Source organism: Pristiophorus japonicus, chromosome 4 (assembly GCF_044704955.1).
Source record: "Pristiophorus japonicus isolate sPriJap1 chromosome 4, sPriJap1.hap1, whole genome shotgun sequence".
Classification (NCBI taxonomy): Eukaryota; Metazoa; Chordata; class Chondrichthyes; family Pristiophoridae; genus Pristiophorus; species Pristiophorus japonicus.
In genome coordinates, this window is record NC_091980.1 from 266,052,001 (window position 1) to 266,067,255 (window position 15,255).

The following is a 15,255-nucleotide window of genomic DNA, read 5'->3' on the forward strand; positions in this document are numbered from 1 at the left end:
ACCCTCTCCTCTCCTCCTCTATCCCCCCCCCACCCTCATCCTCTCCCCTACTTTCCCCCCACCCTCTCACTTCTCCCCTCTTCCCCCCCACCCTCTCCTCTCCCTCCCTCTTCCCCCACCCTCTCCTCTCCCCTCTTCCCCCCACCCTCTCCTCTCCCTCTTCCCCCCCACCCTCTCCTCTCCCCTCTTCCCCCACCCTCTCCTCTCCCCTCTTTCCCCCCACCCTCTCCTCTCCCCTCTTCCCCCCCACCCTCCCCTCTTCCCCCCACCCTCTCCTCTCCCCTCTTCCCCCCACCCTCTCCTCTCCCCTTCTTCCCCCCACCCTCTCCTCTCCCCTCTTCCCCCCCCCTCTCCTCTCCCTCTTCCCCCCACCCTCTCCTCTCCCCTCTTCCCCCCACCCTCTCCTCTCCCCTCTTCCCCCCACCCTCTCCTCTCCCCTCTTCCCCCCACCCTCTCCTCTCCCCTCTTCCCCCCACCCTCTCCTCTCCCCTCTTCCCCCCACCCTCTCCTCTCCCCTCTTCCCCCCACCCTCTCCTCTCCCCTCTTCCCCCACCCTCTCCTCTCCCCTCTTCCCCCCACCCTCTCCTCTCCCCTCTTCCCCCCACCCTCTCCTCTCCCCTCTTCCCCCCACCCTCTCCTCTCCCCCTTCCCCCACCCTCTCCTCTCCCCTCTTCCCCCCCACCCTCTCCTCTCCCCTCTTCCCCCCACCCTCTCCTCTCCCCTCTTCCCCCCACCCTCTCCTCTCCCCTCTTCCCCCACCCTCTCCTCTCCCCTCTTCCCCCCACCCTCTCCTCTCCCCTCTTCCCCCCACCCTCTCCTCTCCCCTCTTCCCCCCACCCTCTCCTCTCCCCTCTTCCCCCCACCCTCTCCTCTCCCCTCTTCCCCCCACCCTCTCCTCTCCCCTCTTCCCCCCACCCTCTCCTCTCCCCTCTTCCCCCCACCCTCTCCTCTCCCCTCTTCCCCCACCCTCTCCTCTCCCCTCTTCCCCCCCACCCTCTCCTCTCCCCTCTTCCCCCCACCCTCTCCTCTCCCCTCTTCCCCCCACCCTCTCCTCTCCCCTCTTCCCCCCACCCTCTCCTCTCCCCTCTTCCCCCCACCCTCTCCTCTCCCCTCTTCCCCCACCCTCTCCTCTCCCCTCTTCCCCCCCATCCCTCTTCCCCTCCTCTCCCCTCTTCCCCCCACCCTCTCCTCTCCCCTCTTCCCCCCACCCTCTCCTCTCCCCTCTTCCCCCCACCCTCTCCTCTCCCCTCTTCCCCCCACCCTCTCCTCTCCCCTCTTCCCCCACCCTCTCCTCTCCCCTCTTCCCCCCACCCTCTCCTCTCCCCTCTTCCCCCCACCCTCTCCTCTCCCCTCTTCCCCCCACCCTCTCCTCTCCCCTCTTCCCCCCACCCTCTCCTCTCCCCTCTTCCCCCCACCCTCTCCTCTCCCCTCTCCCCCCACTGTCAGAAACACACTGGGGGGCTGTCCCAGCACACTGTTGGAGGACTCCCAGTGCTGCAGTCGGTAAGTAGAAAATGTTTTATTTATTGATTTTCTTTTTTTATTTTTTTTTAATTAATTTTTTTTGATTTATTGATGTATTTATCATTTATTATTGATGATGGCTCTTTATTTGTAAAACTGAAGTGTTTAATGTTTGTAAACTTCACTTTAAACCCCCCCCCCCCATCCCATTCCCTACGCCTGATTTGTAACCTACGCCTGATTTTCTAAGTGTAGACAAGGTTTTTCTGAGCGAACAAAAATCTACACTTACTCCATTCTAAGTTAGTTTGGAGTATGTTTTCACTGCCTAAACTTTCAAAACAGGCGTAAGTGGCCGGACGCGCTCCCTTTTGAAAAAAAAATCTGTTCCAAAGTGAAACTGTTCTAACTGACTAGAACTGGAGCAAACTAAATGCCGAGAATTCAATTTCTAAGATACTCCATTCTAAACCAGTTGCTCCAAAAAACAGGAGCAACTCAGGCCGAAACTTGGCCCCTGGGAGGCCCAAAATTACATTCCGTATATGTGGCCTAACCATTGCCATGTAAAACTTACTGTAACTCTTGCTCTCCTACTTGTACTCTATGTCCCATTTGCACTTCCAAGGAATTATATATTTGATGTGTGTTATTCAACTCCATTTGGCATCTGTCCATTGAATAGTTAATAATAGAAAACTTATAGTTTTTTCATTCCATAATTTTCTGATTTCTCCTTTCCTTAGTCCAACGTGTGGCCCATATCTGACATGCAAAACAAGCTTTTCCATGCAACCCAAGCAAGCCAGTTTCAATTTGCATTTATGGTATTCACTTTCCTGAATCACACTTGCGCAGAATTTCCTGCGGGGCTCATTTCCTATGCCATAAAGTAAAAACGGGTTTAAACTGAGCACTAATGGAGAGTTTCCAATAGGGGTAATGGAGAGTAGGTTGCTGTCTTTTGCAGTGATGCCTCACTCTCAGAGCCTCTTGGCTCTGCTGATCCTTTTGCTGCTCCATTATTATGCAAAGCAGGGGTATGGCAATCGGGAAGGTTATACTAGCTGCTTACTTTGTTTTATGTGTTTCTGTGATGTGGATGTTGCTGGCAAAGCCAGCATTTATTGCCCATCCCTAATAGCCCTCGAGAAGGTGGTGAGCCGCCGCCTTGAACCGCTGTAGTCTGTGGTGAAGGTACTCCCATAGTGCAGTTCGGGAGGGAGTTCCAGGATTTGTGTTCGCACTAAAACAAGGGAGCTGGAGGCAATATGCATTGCGAGGAACCACATATAGTAGGGATTACTGAGACATGGCTACAGAAAAATCAGGACTGGGAATTAAACATTGCAGGGTATAACATATTTAGAAAAGATAGAGAGGGAAAAAGCGGAGGTGAAGTAACTATACTTAGTAGGGATAACATAATGGCAGTAGAAAAAAGTGACGCAGCTATCAACAAAACAGAAATAGAACCCATGTGGATAGAGATAAAAGATAATAAAGGATCAATCAAACCAATGGGGGTAGTCTACAGGCCACCTAATAGTGGAAGGGAGGTGGAGCAAGAACTATGCAAACCTATTGGGGAAATAAGTAACAAACATAGAGTAATAATCATGGGGGATTTCAACTACCCCGATATTAATTGGACAGGAGAGGTAGGTAAAGGTCCTAAGGGAATGGAGTTCCTACAATGTGTACAGGACTCCTTTCTAAACCACTATGTAAAAATCCCAACAAGGGAGGATTCACTATTGGATCTAGTAATTGGGAATGAACCAAAGCAGATAAGAGAATTAAAAGTATGGCGACATCTAGGCAGTAGTGACCATAATATAATACACTTTAAAGTAATAATTGAGAAGGATATAAGTATGACGAAGACCAGGGTAATAGATTGGGGAAAAGTTGATTTTGAGGGGCTGAGAATAGAACTTAAGAAAATAAAATGGACAACAATATTGGCAAACGATGATGGAGAACAGCAATGGGAAACATTTAAAACTGTGCTCAATAGAGTCTAGGAAAAATATATTCCACTAAAAAACAAGAACAAGCTAAACACTAATGAGACACCATGAATGAATAAAGCCACGAGAGAACAATTGAGGGTAAGGAAAGAGGCACACATTAAGCACATGGATAGCAGGGGAGAGCATGATAAGGGAAAGTATTAGGAAAGAGATTAGGAAAGAGGTCCAAAAAAAAATTAGGAATGCAAAGAGGAACATAAAACAAAATAGTAAAATATCTTACAGGCACATCAATAAAAAGGAAGGTTGGGACGGGAATAGGGCCACTAAGAGATGAACAGGATAATACCATAGGAGAGATGGCAGAAATGTTAAATAATTACTTTGCCTCAGTATTTACCAGGGACATTGGATCATAAGATTAATCATAAGATTAGTAATGAAATAACTGCATTTAAAATAGAGATATATTAAATAAACTAATCAAACTCAGTCCAGATAGATTACATCTGCGCATTTTAAAAGAATCTAGGGAAGAGAGCAGAGGCACTACTACATATATTTAATACTTTGTTTGGAAAAGGTGTAGTGCCAGAGGACTGGCGGATAGCTAACATAATAAATGTATTTAAGAAGGGAGATAGAACATGTCCAGGGAACTATAGATCAGTCAGCTTAACATTGGTGTTAGGAAGAATAATGGAATCTCTACTAAAGGAGAAAATAGAAGAACATCTAGAAACCAAAAATATAATAATGAATAGACCAGCATGGATTTTAAAAGGGAAAGTGTTGCTTGACCAACCTCATTGAATCTTTTGAAGAAGTGACAGCGAATAGACAATGGTAATGCAGTAGATGTAATTTATCTAGATTTTCAAAAGGCCTTCGATAAGGTACCACATAATAGACTAATGAATAAGGTCAGAGAATGCGGAGTCCAGGGACAAGTAGCAGAATGGATAGCTAGCTGGCTTCAAGACCGAGAGTGGGGATAAAGGGTAGCTATACACAGTGGCAGAAGGTGGGTAGTGGCATTCCACAAGAATCAGTGCTGGCACAACTGTTCATAATATATATTAACGATTTAGACTTTGGAATCAAAAACACAATTTCTAAATTTGCGGATGACACCGAATTTGGGGGCATAGTTAATACTGAGGTGGACTGCAACAAATTGCAGGAAGACATTAATAAACTTGCAGAATGGGCATATAATTGACAGATGAAATTCAACACCGATAAATGTGATGTATTACATTTTGGTAGGAAGAATAGGGAGGTCACTTATTACTTAGAGGGTGCGAGCCTGGGTGTGGTAGAGGAACAAAGGGATCTCTGAGTACAAATGCACAAATCACTAAAAATAGCGACATGTTAACAAGGCCGTAAAATAAGCAAACCAGGCACTAGGGTTTATTTCTACAGGGGTAGAATTGAACAGTAGTGAAGTTGTGCTAAACTTGTATCGAACCTTGGTTAGACCACACTTGGTGTACTGCGTACAATTCTGGTCTACAAATCCTAAAAAGGATATAGGGGCACTGGAGAGGGTGCAGAGAAGATTTACAAGGATGATACCAAAAATGCAAGGGTTATACCTTTCAGAAAAGGATGAACAAGCTGGGTCTCTTTTTACTTGGACAAAAGAAGGCTGAGGGCTGACCTGGTTTCCATAAAGCCACTGCCCAATATGTATAGCTACACCTGTAGAAACAGTGGAGTGTTGCTTATTATAACTGCTGAACCAGTATATCCTGCATGTATAATTTTCATCCTAAGCCAAATATCAAGTGCAGGGTTTTAATAGAATGGATACAGAGAGAGTGTTTCCACTTCTGGGGAAGAGCATAACTCGAGGCCATTAATATAAGATTGTCACCAAGAAATGAAATGGGGAATTCAGAAGAAACTTCTTTCCCCAGAAATTGGTGAGAATGTGGAACTCGCTACCAAACGGAGTAGTTGAGGCAAATAGTATAGATGCATTTAAGGGGCGGCTAGATAAGCGCATGAGGGAAAAGGGAATAGAGGGTTATGCTGAATTAGGTAAGGAAAGACTGGAGGAGGCTCGAGTGGAGCATAAACGCCAGCATGGACTGGTTGGGTCGAATGGCCTGGTTTCAGTGCCATATATCCTATGTAATTTTGACCCAGTGACGATGAAGGAATGGCGATATATTTCCAAATCAGGATGATGTGTAAATTGGCGGTAATGGTGTTCCCATGCACCTGCTGCACTTGTCCTTCTCGGTGGGTTTGGGAGGTGCTATAGTGCGTCTTGTAGATGGTACACACTGTGTAGCCTGGTGTGCTGGTGGTGGAGGGAGTGACTGTTTAAGGTGGTGGATGAGGTGCCAGTCAAGCGGGCTGCTTTGTCCTGGATGGTGTTGAGATTCTTCAGTGTTGTTGGAGCTGCACTCATCACACTCCTCACTTGGGCATTGTAGGTGGTGGAACGGCTTTGGGGAGTCAGGAAGTGAGGCACTTGCCGTGGAATACCCAGCCTCAGACTTGCTCTTGTTGCCACAGTATTTATGTGGCTGGTCCAGTTAAGGTTCTGGTCAATGGTGGCACCAACCCCCGCCCCCCAAGGTGTTGATAGTCGGGAATTCGACAATGGTAATGTCGTTGAATGACATGGGACGGTGGATAGACTCTTGCTTGTTGGAGATAGTCATTGCCCGCCACTTGTGTGGCGCGAATGTTACTTGCCACTTATCAGCCCAAGCCTGAATGTTATCCAGGTCTTCTTGCATGCAAGCATAGATTGCTTCATTATCTGAGGAGCTGCGAATGAAACTGAACACTGCAATCATCAGCGAACATTCCCATTTCTGACTTTATGATGGAGGGAAGGACATTGAGGAATCAGCTGAAGATGGTTGGGCCTAGGACACTGTCCTGAGGAACTCCTGCAGCAATATCCTGGGGCTGAGATGATTGACCTCCAACCACCACAACCATTTTTATTTGAGCTAGGTATGACTCCAGCCAGTGGAGACTCCCCCCCCCCCCCCCCCCCGTGATTTCCATTGAGTTCTATTTTACTTGGGCTCCTTCATTCCATACTTGGTCAAATACTGCCTTGATGTCAAGGGTAGTCTCTCAGATCACCTCTGGAATTCAGCTCTTTTGTCATGTTTGGACAATGCTGCAATGAGATCTGGAGCCGAGTGGTCCTGGCGGAACCCAAACTAAGCATCGGTGAGCAGGTTATTGGTGAGTAAGTGTCGTTTGATAGCACTGTCGACGAAACCTTCCATCACTTTGCTGATGATTGAGAGTAGGCTGATTAAACGAGGGTTAGTCCCCTTGCTTGATAATGGTAGTGAGGGATATGCTATGCCATGAGGTTTCAGATTGTGGTGGAAAACAATGCTGCTGCTAATGGCCTGCAGTGCCTCATGGGTGCCCAGTTATGAGCTGTTGGATCTGTTCTGAATCTCCAATTCAGAACAGTATTAATGCCACACAGCACGAGGAAGTGTGTCCTCAGTGTGAAGATGGGACTTCATCTCCACAAGGACTGCAGTGGTCACTGCTACCAATGCTGTCATGGGCAGATGCATCTGTGACAGGTAGATTGGTGCGGACAAAGTCAATGAAGTTTCTCCCTCGTGTTGGCAGGCCCAGTCTGGTAGCTATGTCCTTCAGGATTCGGTCAGTAGTGGTGCTGCCGAGTCAAATTTGGTGATGGACATTGAAGTCCCTCAGTGCCTCTTCCAAGTGGTTTTTGGGGGGAGAGTTCCAGATTTCTACTACACTTTGTGTGAAGTACTTCCTGACATCATTCCTGAATGGCCTATCTCCAATTTTAAAGTTATGCCCCCTTGTTCTGGTGTCCCCCACCAGAGGAAATAGTTTCACGTTATCTACCCTATCAACTCCTTTAATCATCAACACCTCATTTAAATCACTTTGAGTCCATGTTCTTCTCCCAGTGTGATCTCCTTACATCTAGTCTGTTACCTGTATGCAGAACATGTTTGGTTCTTGGCATAAGGGAGCCTGGTATTGCTCACCTCCCAGTAACGTTTCTCATCCTTACAATAATGAAAGTAGGAGTAAGGAGCAGACTAAAATTTGGCAGATGGAGTATAATGTTGGAAAGTGTTAGGTCATGCACTTTAGCAGAAAAAATCAAAGAGCAAGTTATTATTTAAATGGAGAAAGATTGCAAAGTGCTGCAGTACAGCGGGACCTGGGGGTACTTGTGCATGAAACACAAAAGGTTAGTATGCAGGTACAGCAAGTGATCAGGAAGACCAATGAAATCTTGGCCTTTATTGCAAAGGGATGGAGTATAAAAGCAGGGAAGTCATGCTATAGCTATACAGGGTATTGGTGAGGCCACATCTGGAATACTGCGTGCAGTTTTGGTTTCCATATTTACGAAAGGATATACTTGCTTTGGAGGTAGCTCAGAGAAGGTTCACTAGGTTGATTCTGGAGATGAGGGGGTTGACTTATGAGGAAAGGTTGAGTAGGTTGGGCCTCTACTCATTGGAATTCAGAAGAATGAGAGGTGACCTTAGCAAAACGTATAAGATTATGAGGGGGCTTGACAAGGTGGATGCAATGAGGATGTTTCCACTGATGGGGGAGACTAGAACTAGAAGCCATGATCTTAGAATAAGGGCCGCCCATTTAAAACTGAGATGAGAAGAAATTTCTTCCCTGGGGGTTGTAAATCTGTGGAATTCACTGCCTTAGAGATGTGTGGAAGCTGGGACATTGAATAAATTTATGACAGAAATAGACAGTTTCTTAAACAATAAGGGGTTATGGGGAGCGGGTGGGGAAATGGAGCTGAGTCCATGATCAGATCAGCCATGATCTTATTGAATGGTGGAGCAGGCTCGAGGGGCCGTATGGCCTACTCCTATTCCTATTTCTTATGTTCTTAAGTTTAATGAGGAACTTCATTTAAGTGTGGTGGGGTTAGAGGTACATGGGCCCCTATTTTCCACTTTCCCGATTTTTGGCACCCGCGTACAATAATGTACAATTCTTTTTTTGCCCGATTGAGCCAAAAAGAAAATTGCAACTTTCCTCAAAGTAAAATTTAATTTTGGCGCTGCACTACCCAAAGTTAATTCTGAGGACGGAGCTTCAAGTGTGCGCCAAAAACTCTGTGGGTATGCGCGAAAAGCTGAGGTTGCCAGGGCAACCAGAGACACACTGACAGCTGAAGCAAGCTGAAGGCCATACCCCCGCTGTAACCCAGCCAGAAAGGATTGCTCCCCCCCACTACAATCCCAGGCCGAATGGCTCTCCGGGCTCCCGGTCCCGTTCCCCCTGCAAGTTGAAGTTCTATGGCCCGGGTTTGCAGCAGGACGGGGAGTGGAAGGGCCATTCAGCCCGGGTTACAGCGGGGAGCAGTCCTTTCCGCCCGGGGTTGCAGTTGGGGGAGGGGTGGGGGGCCAAACATGAACATCCATGAAATAGTTCCCCCTGAAAAATCTTCCCTTGCTCCAATTTCAGAGTTACGTGGGAAAAAATAATCATGCATTTGTATTTTAATTTATCTTTTGCCTCGCTCCAATATCAACTTGTGCGCCATGCCGATTTCCTTAATTTAACAGATTTGGGTGAAAAAGAATCCAGTTATTTCAGTTCCCTCTGGAAAAAATTATACATTTGTTTTTTACATTGCGCCTCCAAGTTATTTTCAGAGTACCCTGTCCAAAAAAAATCCATGTATTTGTACTTTATTTTGTCTTCTTTTGGCTGACCCCAATGTCTTTTTGTGTGCCGTGCCAAGTTCCTTAAGCCCAATCCAGTTTTCACTCGTGTCTGCGTAAAAATGTTTAAACTGGCGCACATGGTCGGCGCCGGCATACAAACATTGGCGAAAGTTGGAAAGGGAGGATTTCACGCCAAAAAACGGCGCACAATTAAGAAATAGTCCATCTGCTAGCCAAGTACTTGGCAACATCATCTTAGTACCTAAAATCTGCATGCATTTATCCATCAGCATTGAATCCTTGTCTATTATTTCCACATTGCTACTTAGTTGCCATACTAGAAATAATTGTCACATTTCTTTTTTCTATATCCTCCACTTAAGCTGAGGTCACAAAAAGGGAAGATCTTTTTAGATGCTGTTGACATCATGATGTTTAGGTATCGCATTTTCACATGTTAATTAAGTAGGCATTTTCTGAATGTACCAATTGTTTTTACTATTGACCCTTCCCTGTTGATCCCCTGCAGTAGAAGTTAATTATTTTTCATAAAATATTGAGTTTATCAAGATGTTTGTTTCCACCATTAAGAAAAACTTTGGATAGAGTATTTTAGAACACTATACTGCAACAGTAGAATGCAGTAGATGCCCTTCTCGAGAATATTTGGCAAGATTTTCCTGGTCTGCACCGAGCACACTAGATCACCTGGGTGCAGCAAATATCAGAAAATAGGGCAGATCAGAGCACGTGCCTGTAAAGGAATCGACCTGATTTTCCTTCCAACCAAAGGTGCTTTGCTTTGGAATGCAGATCAATGTCTACGTTTTTCAACAAGAGCTCCCAATTGAAAGTCCATGAGCATCACTATACAGTGAGTACTTGCTGCCTTCAGTCCCAGCTGCAAACCTTATAAGGTTTCTAATAAGATTGTTGTATCAGAATCTCCTGCCTCAATAGTATTGACAAATATGGAAGAGCAGGTAAATCAAGCTTTTGCTTTGAGCTCTCAAACAATTGAATTAGTTACCACCCCTATCTCACCCTGATGATGAATAATGTTAATAAGCTAATAGAAATCAAAGATTGTACGATTTGCCCTTCTATAATGCAAGACAAAATCTGCAATTGAGTTGTGCATTTCTGGAAGGCAACATCACAGTAGTCTATTTCATCAACCTAGGGGACCTTTTTTCCACATGTTCGAACTATCCTCCAGGGAAAACTAGTACAGCCTCCTGAAAGATGTATAGTGACAAGTGGAATAAGTGTTTCATTTGTCCAAAATTTTCATTGCATTTTACTATTATAGTAAATTTATTGTTTCTCATGGAATGCTGACTGCTATGCCTAAAGATAACTAATCCTTTACAGTAAATATTCACTTTATTTGAATACCAGATCTCCAGGTGTATTTTAGCTTATTTCTTGTAATAGATCCAGTTCTGAAGATGGAAAGAGATGCCAAAGGGGGAAAAAAGGCAAGTGAAAAATCCAAAGACCAGCCAGTGAAATGTATCACGAGAAACCAACCACGGAAACGGTTGCCAGGACAGGACACTTCAAGTACAGATGAAAGTACTTCAAATACTAAAATTAAAAAATCAATTAAGAAAAAGTATAGTGACCTAAACCCAGTTGTTGTTGTGACCCCATTAAGGTACAAAACACTAAAATTAAGTGGGTTGTTATACAATGTCCATAAAAACAGAAATAAAGGAAGGAATTTGGCCCCCATAAAAACGAGTGATTCATCTGAAGTAGAAGATGCAAGTGCCAGTGATATTTTTTATGACGAGTTTAATAGTAGACCCATGAAAGCGAAACGTCGTGATCCTTACAAATTAAGAAATAGGACAATAAAATCAAAGGAGTCATTAGACAATGTCCAAAACCACAGGAATAAAGGAAGAAAAATGTGTACGGCAGAAATGAGTAATTCATCTGAAATGGAGGGTACAATTGACAACGATAGTTCTGAAAGTAACTCTAAAAGTAGACACAACGAAGTCAATCATTCTTCAAAATCCATCAAAAAAACAATTTCATTGAGTCAATCAGAAGATGAGAGTTTGAAGACCAGTGAAAATGTCAAGCTTAACATTAAAAGGAAAATGAGAACTACGAACTTCAAACGGTGTGTCAATAAACAAAACCAAGCACCAGTAAATAAGCAAATTATTTCAACTGCAGACGATATTAACTATACTGGTGTCACAAAGTCACAGTCTGAAGAATCTTCAGTCCAAACCCCTTCAACGATTAATAGAGATTGCATTTTGTCTGAGAGGTTGCCATCAGCCAACTCCATTCCAACCAACACAGAAATCAGAGAGAACAATACTGACGAGCTTACCTTGAGTAACCTCTGTCGGTCTGGGAGACAAACAACAACTAGTGTTCAAAAGCCTCAACCTTCCTTTCATCATCAAAACGACAAGTTGAAAGAGGAATTATGGACTGGCTATACTGAGATGACTAAAACAAGTGGGTTGAAATGCTCCTCAAAAATAAATGCCAAAGTTCAAACATCTCTGGCACATCCAATAGATAAAGCAGAACTAAGTCACTGCAACGTTGGAAGCAGTGCATCAAAGTGTCACCAACGCTCTTCACGAAGAAAACCGAAGAATCAATTTAATAGGTTTTTGTCATCTGTAGCAGATGATTCAGAGACTGAAACAAATGAGATTGAAGATATTGTAAAAGAGAAACCAAGATGTTCAAATAAAAGGACAGTAACGGACTTCAACCCTGAATCATATTCTAGGTCTCATCAGAAAAAACAACCAAGACAATGCACATCCTTGCATTCTCCTGATGATACTGAAGCAGAACTCTGGAATAAGAAAGAATTACACTGCCTGCACAGGTAAGAACATTTGAAAGGTTTAAGGAAGTCTAAACATTATTGTCACGTTACTGTATATGCCTGACATCATTTTTTTTAAGCTATGTTTTCCAAATCAATTTCTTGGTAATTTATACTAATAACGTGTGCTGTTTGGCAATACCTTTTGTCCATTAAGCATAAATTCTGAGATTGCATCTTCTGCATGTTACTGGAGTGGACCAGAACAACATGTTAGTTAAAAAAACACACAGAGACATCCTTTTTTAAGACTTGTGTGAAGCATCATGCCTGAGGTGTTCCCCATGTGGCCACCTCCTTGGAGTGCTCTCCACCCACATCCACCTTCCACCCCTAACCCTATCTCCATCTGTGTCTGCCCCTGGAAAAAGCTCTCGCCACTCTCATAACTAATTATGAACTCCCAACTGTCCAGCCTTTGGCCCTCCATTCACCATGACATTTCTGCAGTTAAAACAATTACTCTCTCACCCTGGTTGTTCTCCCTGATCTGTACAGCCCTGATCTTCGCTCCCTTAAGTCCAAGGTATGCATACTTGAACGGATTTGGCGGACAACTGGTTTAGTCGTTCACTGCCAGATCTGGCTGGACCACATAAAGCATTATCGGGTCCTACTCTCATCTGCCAAAATAAACCCCAGCTTCTATTCTCCACTGCTAACTGTCTTTTTAAACCCCTCACCCCAGTCTCCACCCTCACCGACAATAAGTGTGAGGAGCTCATGGACTTCTTTGTCTCTACGATGGAGACCATTAGTTTGGCCGCCTCTGCCTCTTCCCTCCCTTCCCCTGGCCCACTGGGCCAAATTTCCTCTAAGGATCCCCCCTGTCCTAGCCCTGACCTGACATCTTTCTCCAGTTTCTCTCTGATCTCCCATCATGACCTTTCCGAGCTCATTCTGACCATGAGACTCGCTTCCTGTTCCCTTGACCCTATTCCCACCAAATTGCTGACCGCCCAACTTCCTTTTCTGGCTCCGATGTTAGCTGACATTGTTAACGCTTCTCTCTCCTTGGGTACTGACCCCTCTCCCTCAAATCTGCTGTCATCACTCCTCCTTAAAAGAAACGACCCTCGACCCCTCCGTCCTTGCACACTACCACCCCATCTCCAACCTCCCTTTCCTCTCCCAAGTCCTTGGAACGTGTTGTCATCTCCCAAATTCATGCCCATCTTTCCCGCAATTCCATGTTTGAATCGTTTCAATCTGGTTTCCGCGCCTGCCACAGTACTGAAACGGCTCTCATCAAAGTCACAAATGACATCCTTTGTGACTGACAATGGCAAACTATCGTTCCTCGTCCTTCTTGCCTTGTCTGCAGCCTTAGACATGGTTGACCACTCTATCCTTCTCCACCGTCGTCCAGCTGGGTGGGACTGTACTCACCTGATTCCATTCTTAGCTATCTAACCATAGATAGAAAATCGCCTGCAATGGATTATCTTCCCTCCTCCGTTACCTCTGGTGTCCCCCAAGGATCTATCCTTGGCCCTCTCCTATTTCCCATCTACCTATTGGCCCTTGGCAACATCATCCGAACACACAGCGTCAGTTTCCACATGTACGCTGATGACACCCAGCTCTACCTCACTATCACTTCCCTTGACCCCTCCACGGTCTATAAATTGTCAGATGCTTGTCTGGCATCCAGTTCTGGATGAGCAGAAATTTTCTCCAATTTAATATTGGGAAGACCGAAGCCATTGTTCTCTGTTCCCGCCACAAACTCCATTCCCTAACCACTGACTCCATCCCTCTCCCCAACTTCTGTCTGAGGCTGAACCAGACTGTTCGCAACCTTGGTGTCATATTTGACCCTGAAATGAGCTTTCAACCACATATTCGCAGCATGACTAAGACCGCCTATTTTCACCTCCATAACATCATCCGGCTCTGCTCTTGCCTCAGCTCATTTGCTGCTGAAGCCCTCATTCATGCCTTTGTTACCTCTAGACTTGATTATTCCAACGCACTCCTGGCTGGCCTCCCAAATTCTGCCCTAAGTAAACCAGAGGTGATCAAAAACTCAGCTGCCCGTATCCTAACTCGCACCGAGTTCCATTCACCTATCACCCCTGTGCTTGCTGAACTGCATTGGCTCCAGGTTAAGCAACACCTCAATTTCAAATTCTTATCCTTGTTTTCAAATTGATCCATGGCCTCGCCCCTCCCTATCTTTGTAATCTCCTCTAGCCTCACAACCCCCCCCCCCCCCCCCCGAGATATCTGCACTCCTCTAATTCTGCCCTCTTGAGCATCCCTGATTATAATTGCTCAATCATTGGTGGCTGTGCCTTCTGTTGCCTAGGTCCATAGCTCTGGAATTCCCTGCCTAAACCTTTCTGCCTCTCTACCTCTCTTTCCTCCTTCAAGATGCTCCTTACAACCTACCTCTGACCAAGCTTTTGATAATGTGCCCTGATTTCTCCTTATGTGGCTCGGTGTCAAATGTTTTGTCTCATAATACTCCTGTGAAGCACCTTGGGACATTTCACTACATTAAAGGCATCATTTAAATACACGTTGTGGTTGTATATAAATACAAGTTGTTGTCTTGAGAAGGTTTTTAAAGTTAACAATTAAAGAGCCTTGAGGTTTAGGATGAGAGTTCTGAAGATTGGGGCTCAGGTGGCTGAAGATTTTGCCACCAATGCAAAGGGAGGGTGGGGTGTACAAAAGGCTGTTGGTTAGCTGACAGGTGTAAGAAGAGATAAACGGCTGGAGGGGTTTTCAGGCATACGGTGGGACGGGACTGTGGAAGAATTTTAAATTTGTATTAAGGACAAGGAGCCAGTGTAGTTCAGCAAGACAGGGATGAGGGACGAGTAGAAATAACTGCAGGATACGGGCAGCGGACTTAAATGTTGGGGCATTGATTAAGAAGTTTGCAGATGACACTAAAATAAGCCGTGTGGTTGATAATGAAGAAGAAAGCTGCGGACTGCAGGAATATATCAATGTACTGGTCAGATAAGCAGAACAGTGGCAAATGGAATCCAATCTGGATAAGTGTGAGGTAATGCATTTGGGGAGATCTAACAAGGCAAGGGAAATACTCATTAAATGGTACGACACTGCAAAATGTAGAGGAACAAAGGGACCTTGGCGTGCAGGTCCACAGATCCCTGAAGATAGCAGGCCAGGTAGATAAGGGGAATACTTACCTTTATTAGTCGAGGCATGGAATACAAGAGCAAGGAGGTTATGCTTGAGCTGTATAAAGCACTGGTAAGGCCGCAGCTGAAATGCT

At 45.1% G+C, this 15,255-nt stretch overlaps 1 protein-coding gene across 5 annotated transcripts in view; it reads left to right on the top strand.

The window, feature by feature from the left end:
- The window catches only part of mis18bp1 (MIS18 binding protein 1), a 95,063-nt gene that overhangs the window by 36,334 nt on the left and 43,474 nt on the right, over window positions 1-15,255 (top strand). For all 5 annotated transcript variants that reach the window (XM_070879408.1, XM_070879405.1, XM_070879407.1 and 2 more), the window contains one exon: window positions 10,568-12,002. In XM_070879408.1, the coding sequence (XP_070735509.1) occupies window positions 10,568-12,002 (1,435 nt within the window). The remainder of the gene's footprint in view (window positions 1-10,567; window positions 12,003-15,255) is intronic.